At 39.4% G+C, this 13,404-nt stretch overlaps 1 protein-coding gene and 1 long non-coding RNA gene across 6 annotated transcripts in view; one reads left to right on the forward strand and one right to left on the reverse strand.

Moving 5' to 3' along the window:
* The window catches only part of LOC115291378, a 124,051-nt gene extending 123,430 nt beyond the window's left edge, over positions 1 to 621 (reverse strand). For all 3 annotated transcript variants that reach the window (XR_003908422.1, XR_003908419.1, XR_003908417.1), the window contains exon 1: positions 297 to 621. This is a non-coding gene — a long non-coding RNA (uncharacterized LOC115291378). The remainder of the gene's footprint in view (positions 1 to 296) is intronic.
* The window catches only part of AADAT (aminoadipate aminotransferase), a 29,711-nt gene that overhangs the window by 342 nt on the left and 15,965 nt on the right, over positions 1 to 13,404 (forward strand). For 2 of the 3 annotated variants that reach the window (XM_029938795.1, XM_029938797.1), the window contains exons 2-5: positions 254 to 350; positions 1,030 to 1,198; positions 2,134 to 2,266; positions 5,868 to 5,942. In XM_029938795.1, coding sequence (XP_029794655.1) covers positions 284 to 350; positions 1,030 to 1,198; positions 2,134 to 2,266; positions 5,868 to 5,942 — 444 coding nt within the window. In that variant the 5' untranslated portion in view covers positions 254 to 283. Of the gene's footprint in view, positions 1 to 37; positions 110 to 253; positions 351 to 1,029; positions 1,199 to 2,133; positions 2,267 to 5,867; positions 5,943 to 13,404 lie in introns of those variants that run through there. The other variant, XM_029938796.1, reaches the window with a different exon arrangement.

Here is a 13,404-nt window from a genome sequence, read left to right on the forward strand (position 1 = left end):
GGCTGGAGGGGGGCGAGGCGGGACCTGCCCGGGCCCCGCGGCTGGGGGCCGGAGCGCGTGGGGCCCCCGTCCCGGGAGTGGGAACGGAGTTTGGTCTGCGGTGCGCTGGGTCAGTCTGCCACGCGCCCCAGTCCCGTTAGGGACCCAGACGCCGAGCGCAGCCTCCAGCCGGGGAGTTGCAGCGGCGGGGACGACCCAGGTGGCGTTTCCGGAGTTGGGAGACACCACCTGATGCGGCTATTTGTTTTTCTAGTTTTCAACTACCGCAGGTTGGATATCAGACATGAATTACGCACGGTTCCTTACGGCCACGAGCGCAGCGAGAAAGCCTTCTCCCATCCGAGTCATGAGTGAGTCTTGGGCCGGCGCCTCTGCTCCAGGGGTGGAGGGTTCTCGAAGAGCCTCTAAGGGGGGTGCCTTCGGTCCGCGAGTCACCTTCGTTCGTTCAGCTGTGAAAGCCCACCGGGAGCCGGGCTCTGCGTGCAAACCTGAAGCAGGCGCGCGCCTTGTTCTCGGAGAACTCGGCTGGAACGGAAGGCGCGGAATTGGGTATCTCTGTTCCAGCGAAGCGGTAGAGACAGAGGCACAGGCTGTTGGGGGCCGCGTCCTTGGAAGAGGGAGGGCGTGCGGTGTAGAAGGGCTCTTGCGGGAGAGACGAGTAGATGTTAGTTAGGCACAACGCGCGGGTGTGTGCGGAGTGGGGCGGGCCTGGTAAATTGGAGAGAAAGGAGTGAGCTGTGAAGCTTGACAGGCAGGTAGGCGCTAAATGGAGGAGGGTTTTCTGCTGTCATGGCCCTTTGCTTATCTTCCTGATCCTCTGCCTTCTTAGTTGGACATCTGTCTTTAGTTCCACGACCAGTGAGGCAGGTCCAGAAGAAATTATTTTATGTGTTTATTTTCGACTAGCATTCTATCACTAGGAATTGCTCAACTCTATAGTTTTATGGACTCTAATGCAATATATGGAGCTATCTGTTTATGAAAATCTTCACTGAAAGTGTTTCTTCTTCTCTTCCAAATTTATTGTAGCTGAGATATTGAGCAGGTCACCAAAATCGGTCATCTCCTTGGCTGCTGGATCACCAAACCCCAACACGTTCCCTTTTAAGACTGCTGTTATCACGATAGGAAATGGAAAGCCCATCCAGTTTGATGAAGAGATGATGAAGAGAGCACTTCAGTATTCTCAAAGTGCTGGGTAGCTATCAATAGATAACACAGTTCTATTGGTTCATTTTCATGAGCAATATTCCAAGGCCCATTGATAAAGTGGTGTCTTTTCTAACTGGGTATTCAACAGGTAGGAAGGTTTGGGGAAGAGTTTCCAAAGAATAATTAAGAGTAACAGGTATATTAAGTGCTTAACACCCCTCTATGACTGCTCCTTGTCTTTAAATAATGGGAAGACAGAGAAGGCTTCTAAGAGGAAGCACCATTGGAGCTGAGACTGGAAAAAAAAGCTAGAAGAAGAAGTAGATTGGGAGAAAGGATGAAAAGGACAATCCAGGAAGCAGCAATTTTAAGCCTGGGGGTAATTTTGTAATAATTAGATTCCCTTAATAGTTGCAGACAGCTACGCAAATTCTTAGCCCTCAATTCAGAGGTCTTAAAACAAAGTTGGAACACTCACTTTATGACTTTCCTTAGCTGGTCTTCTCCCAATGATAAAGAGTCATTTATGGAGTGTCTACAAATTATACTTTATCAAATCTTCTCTGTTCTGTGATCAAAAAACACACTGAAATGTAGCACATTATGAAAATATGAAGTATGTATAACAGACACATAGGCTTTTCTTTTCGTAATAAAAAGAACTTGAGACTGAACTTCTAGGTAGCCTATGGAAATTCCTAGGAGAATTCCTAATAAAAGAAAGAGGTGAGGCTTTGGGATAAGAAAGATGGGGATTCATGTCACAGCTCATTTAATGTGAGCTGGTGGACTTTATGTGAATTTCTTAATCTCAGTCTGCTGCCTTGTCCTATAAATAGGGATATTAATATTAGTAAAAAGCATTTGAGGATTTTTAAATTGAATGTATAAAGTGCATAATGTAAAGCTACCATTTAATTCTTATCCACTGTTATTATGAATTTTAATACTAAACATTGGAAAATACATTTTATGCTTCAGAATCCCAGAGTTGTTGTCCTGGCTCAAGCAGTTACAAGTAAAATTGCATAATCCTCCCACCATCAATTATCCAAGCAGCCAAGGACAAATGGACATATGTGTAACATCTGGCAGCCAAGACGGCCTTTGTAAGGTAAGACTGAAAGGACAGGGAGCCACACATTAAGAATTAAATTCCAACTTTGTTCAAGGGCACCTGGGTGGCTCAGTCAGTTGAGCATCTGACTTCAGGTCAGGTCATGATCTCGTGGTGTGTGGGTTCGAGCCTGATCCTGTGTCCCACGCCCCTCTCTCCCCCGCTCTTCCTCAAAAATAAATAAACATTAAAAAAATTTTTTTTGAAGAAAAGAAATATGTTCTTAACTACACTCATCTCTCACCTAATCACAAGAGGGTCAGGCATCTGTCTTTACCTAGGATTTTAAGCAGGGAATTGAAAGACATTCATCAACCTGATTTTTCTTCATTGTAGATCATGTGGTTAATGACCCAGAGCTAGGAGTCATTTAAACAAGATTCCCATGAAGGGAGTACCCCTACCAGAAGCTTAGTGAGCACACTTAATTTCATCTGGCTCAGAGATTCAGGTTACATTTTGATTTATATAGTTATGAAATTTCAATATGATTTTTAAATTCTTTAAAGGGAATATCCTCATAATCCTGAAATGTTCCTCCTTTGCATGTCTGATTATATAATCATCTGGGCTCATCACTGCTTACATCTGGTCTTGGATGTGCTTCCCTAGATCTCTATGTATATGTCTGTCTCCGACTTCTTTCTGGGTTAGTTCTTGTGTTATTTCTCTCTCTCTCTCTCTCCACCTCTTTCTCCATGTCTCTCTTTCTCTCACAGTTATTCCATCTGTCTGTCTCCTGAGTTCTGGGATGTCCGTAGATGGGACCATCACTGGGGGGTTCTCACAATAAAGAGACTGTACCTATGGGTCTCAATTTCATCTGTTTTTTTTTTCATGAATAATTAGCCCTAAAGATTCTCTACATTCAGTCTTCACATCTAGATTAAAAAGAACTCTTACTTATCTTAAACCATAGTAGCTTTGTATTTCTTTTTATGAAAATGTGAAAGCTATAATCTAGTTAGTGTTAATGAATTTTAATTCAATTACTACAGCATGATGGATTGAAGTAATAAGAATATAATTTTCCCCCCTTTTTTATTTAATTGTGGAAAAAGGAGGATTAGCTACTGTGTGTGAGTGTTTGCTTCAAAAGAAATATTTGTGGGGTGCCTGGGTGGCTCAGTCGGTTAAGAGTCTGACTTCAGCTCAGGTCATGATCTCACAGTTTGTGAGTTCGAGCCCCGCATCAGGCAGGCTCTGTGCTGAGAACTCAGATCCTGGAGCCTCCTTCAGATTCTGTGTCTCCCCTTCTCTCTGCCCCTCCAATGCTCATGCTCTCATTCTCTCAATAACAAATAAAAATGTTAAAAAAAATTTTTTTAAAAAGGAAAGAAACATTTGTGATTCCATAGACTAATAAGAAAAAAGTTCTTTTCCGTTAAATTCTTAGGAAGGTATAAAATGAACTTTTTTCCCCAGAAAAATGCTGAAGACAATTTTTTCTTTATCTGTCACAACATCAGTCATATCAAAGAAAGATAGCATAGATGGCTAAATACATCAATAACTCACTCATTTACCGACATGTTATTACAGAGGCCTTAGTGGGAATCTGGTTTACCTAATGAGAACTCCTTCTACTTTGTTCTCCAAGATAGATGTCATTTTAGTCACCTGGGTCTCTGCATCTATTAAACAGTGCTACCAGATAATAAACAGCCCGCCCTTTCATTTAGGTTATTTGCTATTCTCATGTCCCCTACCTGACATAGAAAATGTATATAATTAGATTTTCATTTGATCTGTTGACAATGGATATGGCACCCAAGTAATTTGTTTGGTCCTAGTTAGTCCTGTAAAGCTGAATAACTTAGAAACCTTCTGGAGGAGAATACCTGTTGTCATATAAGGCCCAAAGCTCATAAGGAAAGGGAACATCCTAGGCTAAATCAGGAAACAAAAGCCAAATTGTCTATCTCAGTTGATAATGGCCATACTGTTTGTCATGAGATCCAGGTTGTAAGATGAGGGAGAGGCCTGAACTGAGGATTGTGACATACCACAAGGGAAGAAAAGATGATTCCATGAATTGTGTAAGATTTGGTCATAATACATGCACTTTGATTTATGCTAGAAAGTATCTATTGTCTAGATCATACTGTCTGCAAAATCTCCTAAAATTTGTCCAGCCTGTCTTAACCTGACCTCAAAATAGCCATTAACATTGTTGATCTTCCCATCTTTTCTGAAACACTCTTCTCTGATTGTCCCAACACCTCATTGGCCCAGTTGTCCTGCCTTATTTGCAGTGTCCCTTCTACGTAGCCATCATTATTGGACTTCTCAAGGCTCAGTCCTCAAAGTTCTTCTCCCCGTCGTCCATATACTTTCCCTGGTACTTCCATTCACACCCTGTGCTCGATCATAGCTGGTAACTTACACGTTTCTCCCAAATCCATGTGATCCATCTGTCCACCTGGAACCATGACAGAATGTTTCAAAGGCATCTCAAACCAGAATCCACTCAGCACCTTGTCCCCCAGAGATGGACAACTTTGTAGTTCTGTTCATCGTGAATAGTTTCACTCCCTCCAGGAATTTGTCTTCATGTTTTCTCTTCCTCATTCCTCTGTAATCCATAATTGTGTTCTCACTGTGGATTTCCTAAATACCTCTTCAGTTCTCTCCAGTATCATCATCAGGCTACACCTGCATCTCTCTCCAGAACTACAGCAAAGACATTGCAGAAAATCCCAAAACTTCCCAAACATTCCACATGTATTCTCACTCACCTTTTATCCTTTCATATTGCTACCAGAATGATCTTTCCAACATGCATATCTCCTCCTTCCCAGCCTCTACCCAAAATTCTTACTGGCCTTGTGTGGCTTGAATACGTACATGATATTTCTCTGCCTACTTCTCTCTGATCTCATTCCACCCTCTTTACATTCCATTTTAAGCCACAGAATTCTTTCAGTTTCTCAAAATGTACCTATCATGATACCTTATATGATCTCATCACTTCCTCAGGGAAGCCTTCCCTGAATGCCCAGAATTCCCTCAATGCCCAAGTCCTCTTACAGTGAGCCTGATAACATTGTACATCTATACTTCATAACACTCACTATTGTTTTTAAGTTTATATTTATTTGAGTAATTATTTGATTAGCATCTAGCTTTCCATTGGACCAGTACCTCCATGTGGATAAGACCATGTTGCTATGCGCAACATTTTGTCTCCATACTATACACAGGCTTGGCTCATAGTAAATATTTAATACATTTTCAAAGAAGGAGTAAAATGAATAAATGAATTTTAGAGCCAAGATAGCTATCTTACTCTAAAAGAGAGGTTGGGAAACTATAGGCTTGAAAACCAAATCTGGGCTTCATCTGACTTTATAAATAGAGTTTTGTTGGAACTCAACCACACCCATTGGTTTACGTATTGTCTTTGGCTGCTTTCTCACTAGAGAGGCAGAGATAAATAGTTGTGATGGAGATACTATGGCCCCCAAAGCATGTGCCATCCTGCACTTTACAGAAAATTTGCCAACTCCTACTCTAGAATCCTAGTGAGCTCAAACTAAAAAAGGACACTAAGAATGGAAACAATATTATCCAAACTAACCTATGCTTCTTTTGTTAGGTGTTTGAAATGATCATTAATCCTGGAGATAATATCCTCTTAAATGAACCTGTTTATTCAGGAACACTTCAAGCGGTAAGTACACATGTTTCTAAAAGGGAACTCTCTTTCTTATAATAAATAAGAAAACATTGCACCTTTAGGATTATCTGAAAAATAAAATAGGAGAATCCTAAATGATGTATGCAAAATATGTTAAGTGTACCTTCCACTTTATACATTTCTTTTTATAAAATCTAAATACGTAAATGCTAAAATTAGGTTGTGCAAAATCATGTCCAGCTTTCTTAATATTTCACTTGGAATGCAACTTCATTTAAAAGAACGTATTTTTCCATTACCACCTTTTATTACCGTATGCCTAAGTATAATCATGTTATACATCAATTTAATACAACTGTAAGCCAACATGGTATAATTAGGACTTTCCACTCTAGCGTTAAATTAATCAGACTATAATGTCCAGCTGATCATCTGGCTGTGATGTGCACTAGTCAGAACATACCACTGAGAATTAGGTTTGTTTGGGGCACAATACTTTAGGATAGCTGTGGATTTATTTCTGCATGTCGTCAGGCTAATAAAACTGGAACAGAAGGGTGGAAACCAGAGGGAAGCTATTTCAACTCAGTGTAACAACTTCCTAGCCATGAGCCTCACCTGGCTTCTGACTGCCTAGGGAGGTAAAGTACTGCCCGTCACTAAGGTGCTCAAATTATTCGAACTGTCATCTGATACAAGTGTTGAAAAGTAATTCTAGCTTAAAATAGGGAAATGAATGAGAAGGCCTTTATGCTATGTTGATTCTAATATCATGGATTTTCTTTTTCAAGTTTAATATCTGTAAGATTAATACATAAAGCAATAAGCTAGTCTTAATGAAAAGCATATTTTCTCAAAACTTCTAAGTAGGGATAAAATTGCTATTATAAAAAATGCTTTTCCTATAAACAATCTGAAAAGGAAATTAAGAAAATAATTCCATATATAATAACAGCCAAAAGAATAAAATATCTGAAATTAAATGTAACAAAGGGAGGGTAAGGCTGGCACATTAAAAACTATAAAACACTGTTGAAATTAAAGAAAACCCAAATAAATGGAAAGACATCACCTATTCATTAATTAGAAGACTTAATATTATTTAGATGTCAGTAGTGCCAAAGCAAACTACATATTCAGCATAGTCCCTATCAAATTCCAGTAGCCTTTTTTGCAGAAATAAAAAAGCCAGTTCTTAAATTCATGTGGGATTGGAAGGAATCCAAATAGCCAAAACAATCTTGAAAAAGAACAAATTTGAAAGACTCCCATTTCCTAAATCAAAACCAACTTCAAAGCTACCGTAGTCAAAACATTGGGGTACTGGTATAAGAATAGACATATAGACCAGTGGAATAGAACTGAGAGTCCAGAAATAAACCCACATATCTTTGGTCAGTTTATTTCAACAAGGGTACCAAAACCACTCAATAGAGAAGGAATAGTCTCTTCAACATATCATGCTGGGACAACTGGATTTCCACATGGAAAGACAGAAATTGGACCATATAAATTTTAACTCAAAGTGGATCAGAGACCTAAATGTAAGAGCTAATGCTATAAAATCTTAAAAGGAAACATATAGGCAAATGTCTATGACCTTGGGTATGGCAATGAATTCTTAGATATGATACCAAAAATACAGGCAATAAGAACAAAAATAGATAAATTGGACTTCATCAAAAATTAAAAATTTGTGCGGCACTTGGGTGGCTCAGTAAGTAAAGCATCCACCTTCAGCTCAGGACCCAATCTCATGGTTCATGAATTCAAGCCCCATGTTGGACTCTGCTGACAGCTCAGAGACTGAAGCCTGGTTTGGATTTAGTGTCTCCTTCTCTCTCTGCTCCTCCCCTGCTTGTGCTGTTTCTCTCACTCAAAAATAAAACAAACCTTAAAATTTTTTTTAAATTAAAAACTTTTGTGTCAAAGGATATTATGAAGAAAGTGATAAGATAGCCTACAGCATGGGAGAAAATATTAGCAAACCATATATCTGATAAGGACTTAATATCCAGAATATATAAAGACCTCCTACTACTCAACAACAAAAACACAAATAACCTAATTTAAAAATGGACAAAGAACCTGAATAGACATCTCTCCAAGGAAGATATACAAGTGGCCAATAAGCATGTGAAAAGTTGCTCAACCTCATTAGTCATTAGAGAAATAGAAATCAAAAATACAGGAAGATACTACCTTATACCTACCAGAACAGCTATTTTTTAATGTAAAATAACAAGTATTGTTGAATATGTTGAGAAATTGGAACCATTGTACATTGCTTGTGGAAATGTAAATTGGTACAGCCGCTGTGGAAAACAGTTTGTCAGTTTCTCAAAAAATTAAACGTGGGGGCGCCTGGGTGGCTCAGTCAGTTAAGCGTCCGACTTCAGCTCAGGTCTTGATCTCACGGTTTGTGGGTTCAAGTCCCACATTGGGCTCTGTGCTGACAGCTAGCTCAGAGCCTGGAGCCTGTCTTCAGATTCTGTGTCTCCCTCTCTCTCTGACCCTCCCCTGACTGCACTGTCTCTCTCTGTCTCTCAAAAATAAATTTTAAAAAAATTTTAAAAAATTAAACATGGAATTACCATGTGGCTGATTAGTTCAACTCCAAGTAGGTACCCAAAAGAACTGAAAACTGGAGCTCAAACATGATTGTGCACAAATTTTCATTGCAACATTATTCATAATGGCCAAAAGCAACTCAAGTGTACATCAACAAGTGAATGGATAAAGTGTGGCATATACATATGATGGAATATTATACATAATAAGGGACAAAGTTTTAATACATGCCTCAAAATGGATAAACCTTGAAAGCATTATGCCAACTGAAAGAAGCCAGAGACAAAAGGACAAATATAGTATTATTCCACTTCTATGTTTCTTATATCTAAAATAGGCAGATTTGCAGACACTGAAAGTTAGTGGTTACCAGGGCCTGGGAAGAGGGAGAAATGGAGAATTACTGATTAGTGAATACACAGTTTCTGTTTGGAATGATGAAAAACTTTGGAAATCAGTAGTGATGATGGATGTACACATTGTGAATGTGATTAATGCCATAAATTAATTGTACACTTAAAAATGGATAAAATGGGATAAAAAAAAATGTTCTCCTTTTGAGAGCGGCAAGATGGCAGAGAATTAGGGAGCTCTGTAATCTCTGCCTGCCTGCAACTATCAAATTGAGAAGGACTAAAGCCATAATATTCTGATCTGCAAGAACGGGAGATGTGCGCACAGACTCCTTATAGATGACAGCCTCACAGATGCTTGAGTGAGTGGAAACTGGGACCAGAGACTCAGGGGAGGGAGCACTGGCCCAAAGTGGAGCTGGAGGAGACAGCGCCCAGAAAGGTGGCATTGGGCCACAGAAGGCCTTGTGTGCAGAAGCGGCACAAGATGTGGAGGGCCCTGTCTCGTGGAATGGCCATTTGGAGCTGCACGCAAAATGGCCGTGTAGAGCAGCAGAGAGCCTAGGGGAAGAGAAAGAGAGACTGAAAACGCTCATAGAACGGACGCTGGAGAGGGAGAGACCTTGGCCCGAGAAGGAGAGACACACCATCCCATATATAGCCACTGAGTGCTGGGAGAGAAATTGGCCCCCCTCAGCGGGCTTGTTCTCCCTTGGGCTCAGCGGCTTGTGGACTCCAAGCAGAGCCAGGAAAAAGCTGGCTCCCTAGTCCCCTTACTCAATCCTGGCTAGAAACCCACCTGCCTGCAGGAAGACATTTCATTTCATTTCATCTGGAGCGACAGTATTAAAGTGCACAGGAAAGGATTTGGAAAAGTGATGGAGGTTAGGAAAAAAAGCAATTTGGCCTGCCAGTGGCACAGGAAGATTGGACTCAAGAGTAGCTTGCAACACGTGGTCCAAGAAGGACTTGGGGCGCCACCATTCTTCTACCCGCAACCCCTAAGGCGGGGCCTTGGAGAGCAGCCCCTGAGACCCGACCTACCTACACCAAACCACACTCATCCACGATGGAGGGCTGCTTTTTTTTTTAAACTTTAATTTTTTATTCTTTTTTCTTTTTTCTTTCTTCCTTCATCTCTCCTTTTCCCCCCTGGAGTCTGGGAAAGACCAACAATTATATACTACCATGATTAGATCAATTCCTGCCATCCATATATATTCTTCCTTATCTCATTCTTATCTCTCCCCTCTGCAGATTTTATGTTCTTAGACTATCTTTTGTCATTTCTGTCCCCCCCTCTTTTCTTTTCCTTTCTTTTCTTTTATTTTTTCCCCCTTTTGGTTTACTTATTTATTTGATTTGTCTGTGTGTTGGCATGCGTTTGTTCCCTGTGTGTTTGTCTATGTGTTGTTCTTTTCAGGGCTACCTCAAGAAACAAGCCAAAGTACACGTGGTGGAGAGTACCAAATACCACTGAGCAGGGAAATAAAATAATCAAAGGCACAACAAGAGACCTGAGAGACACCATTAAAAGAACACTTCCTGAAACAACAGGCCCTGAACAGTCAATGAGCCACCTTTAATAGAGCAATGTTAACAGGTGCACAGTACATAGTGATCTTTTAAAACTGATGAGAGACAGAAAGCTAGCCAAAATGATGAAATGAAAGAACTCTCCTCTAAGAAATTCCAGGAAGAAATCACAGCCACAGAACTGCTCAAAACAGATATAAGCAACATAACTGAACAAGAATTTAGAACAATTGTCATAAAAATAATTGCCATAATTGAAAAAACCGGCAGAGAAGCTAATGATTACAAAGACTAGGGACCATGAAAATAGCTATGATGAGTTTAAAAAGGCTATAAATGAGGTGCATAATAAAATGGAGGCAGCCACTGCATGGATTAAAGAGGCAGAGAGGAGAATAGATGAATTAGAAGATACAGTTATAGCAAAACAGGAAGCTGAAAAAAAGAGAGAGAAATTGATCCAGAAGCAGGAAAGGAGAATTTGAGACTTGAGTGATACAGTCAAATGCAACAATATCTGTATCATAGGAGTTCCTGAAGAGGAAGGAAAAAAGAGAAAAAGGTCCTGAAGGGGCACTTGATCAAATTATAGCCAAGAACTTCCTAAATCTGGGGAAGGAAAAAGACATTGAAATTCAAGAGGCACCTAGAACTCCCCTAAGACATAACTTGAATCGACCTTTGGCATGACATATCATAGTGAAACTGGCAAAATATAAAGATAAAGAGAGAATTCTGAAAGCAGCTAGGGATAAAAGGGCCCTCACATACAAAGGGAAACCTATGAGAGTGGTTATAGACCTATCTACTGAAACTTGGCAGGCCAGAAAGGAATGGCAGGAAATCTTTAATGTAATGAACAGTAAAAAATATGCAACCAAGAATCCTTTATCCAGTGAGCCTGTCATTCAAAATAGGAGAGAGAAAAGTTTTCACAAATCAACAAAAATTGAGAGAATTCATCACCATCAAACCAGCCCTACAAGAAATCTTAAGAGGGACTCTATGAGGGAAACGTAATAAGGAATATGAGTACCAGAGACATCACTAAAAACATGAACTCTACAGGGAACACAATGAATCTAAACCCGCATTTTTCAATAATAACACTGAATGTAAAATGGACTGAATGCTCCAGTCAAACGACACAGGATAGCAGAATGTATCAAAAACGAAAATTCATCTATGTGCTGTCTACAAGAGACATAACTTAGACCTGAAGACACCTTCAGATTGAAAGTAAGAGGACGGAGAAATATCTATCATGCAGCTCGAAGTCAAAAGAAAGCCGGAGTAGCCATACTTATATTGGACAAACTCGATTTTAAAGGAAGTAGCAAGAGATGAAGATGGACATTATATAACAATTAAAGGGTCTCTCCATCAGGAAGAGCTAACAATTATAAACATCTATGTGCCAATTTGGGGAGCACCCAAATACTTAAAACAACTAATCATAAACAGAAACAATCTTATTGATAAGAATGTGCTTATGTAAGAGTTTTTAATACCCCACTTACATCAATGGACAGGTCAACCAGACAGAAAATCACTAAAGAAACAATGGACCTGAATAGCATATTGGAAAGATGGCATTATTAGATATATTTAGAACTCTGCATCCTGAAGCTAGGGAATACACTTTGTTCTCAGGTGCGCAGGCCAGTTCTTCAAGATAGATTACATACTGGGTCATAAAACAGCCCTCCATAAATACAAATTAATTGAGATCATATCACGCACACTTTCAGATCACAATGCTATGAAACTTGAAATCAATCACAGGGAAAAGTCTGGAAAACTTCCAAAAATGTGAGGTTAAAAACCACCCTACTGAAAAATGATTGGGAAAATCAGGCAATTAGAGAAGAAATTAAAAAATATATGGAAACAAATGAAAATGAAAATACAACAATCCAAACTCTCTGGGAGGCAGTAAAGGTTGTACTACGAGGAAAGTATATTGCAATCCAGGCAATATATCCAAAAAACTAGAAAAAGCACAAATTCAAAATCTAACACAGCACCCAAGGAAAGTAGAAGGGGAGCAGGAAGATCACCCCAAACCCAGCCAAAGAAGAGAAATAATAAAGATCAGGGCAGAAATAAACAATATAGAATCAAAAAAAAAAAACAATTGAACAAATCAATGAAATCAAGAGTTGGTTTTCTGAAAAAATAAACAAAATCGATAAACCTCTAGCCAGGCTCCTTAGAAAGAAAAGAAAGAACATCCAAATAGACAAAATCATGAATGAAAATGGATCTATTACAACTGATTTCTCAGAAATACAAGCAATGATCAGGGAATACTATGAAAAATTACATGCCAACAAACTGGACAATCTAGAAGAAATGGACAAATTCCTAAACACACATGCACTACCAAAATTCAAACGGGAAGAGATAGAAAATCTGAACAGACACATCACCAGTGAAGAAATTGAATCAGTTATCAAAAATCTCCCAACAAATAAGATGGCTTCCCAGGAGAATTCTACCAGACATTTAAAGCAGAGCTAATACCCATTCTTCTCAAACTATTCCAAAAAGTAGAAATAGAAGGAAAACTTCCAAACTCGTTCTATGAAGCCAGCATCACTTTGATTCCCAAACCAGAGACCCAGCCAAAAAAAGAGAACTACAGGCCAATATCCTTAATGAATACAGATGCAAAAATACTCAACAAGATACTAACAAATTGAATTCAACAGCTTATGAAAAGAATTATCCATCATGATCAAGTAGGATTCATTCCTGGGTTACAGGGCTGGTTCAATATTCACAAATCCATCAGTGTGATCCATCACATTAACAAAAGAAAAGATAAAAACCATATGATCAAAAAAATATATATGATCCTGTTGATAGATGCAGAAAAAGCATTTGACAAAATACAGCATCCCTTCTTAACAAAAACCTTTGAGAAAGTCGGGATAGAAGGAACTTACTTAAACATTATAAAAGCAATTTATGGGGTGCCTGGGTGGCTCAGTCGGTTAAGCATCCAGCCTTGGCTCAGGTCATGATTTCAT

This window comes from Suricata suricatta, chromosome 1, assembly GCF_006229205.1.
Source record: "Suricata suricatta isolate VVHF042 chromosome 1, meerkat_22Aug2017_6uvM2_HiC, whole genome shotgun sequence".
NCBI classification, from domain to species: domain Eukaryota; kingdom Metazoa; phylum Chordata; class Mammalia; order Carnivora; family Herpestidae; genus Suricata; species Suricata suricatta.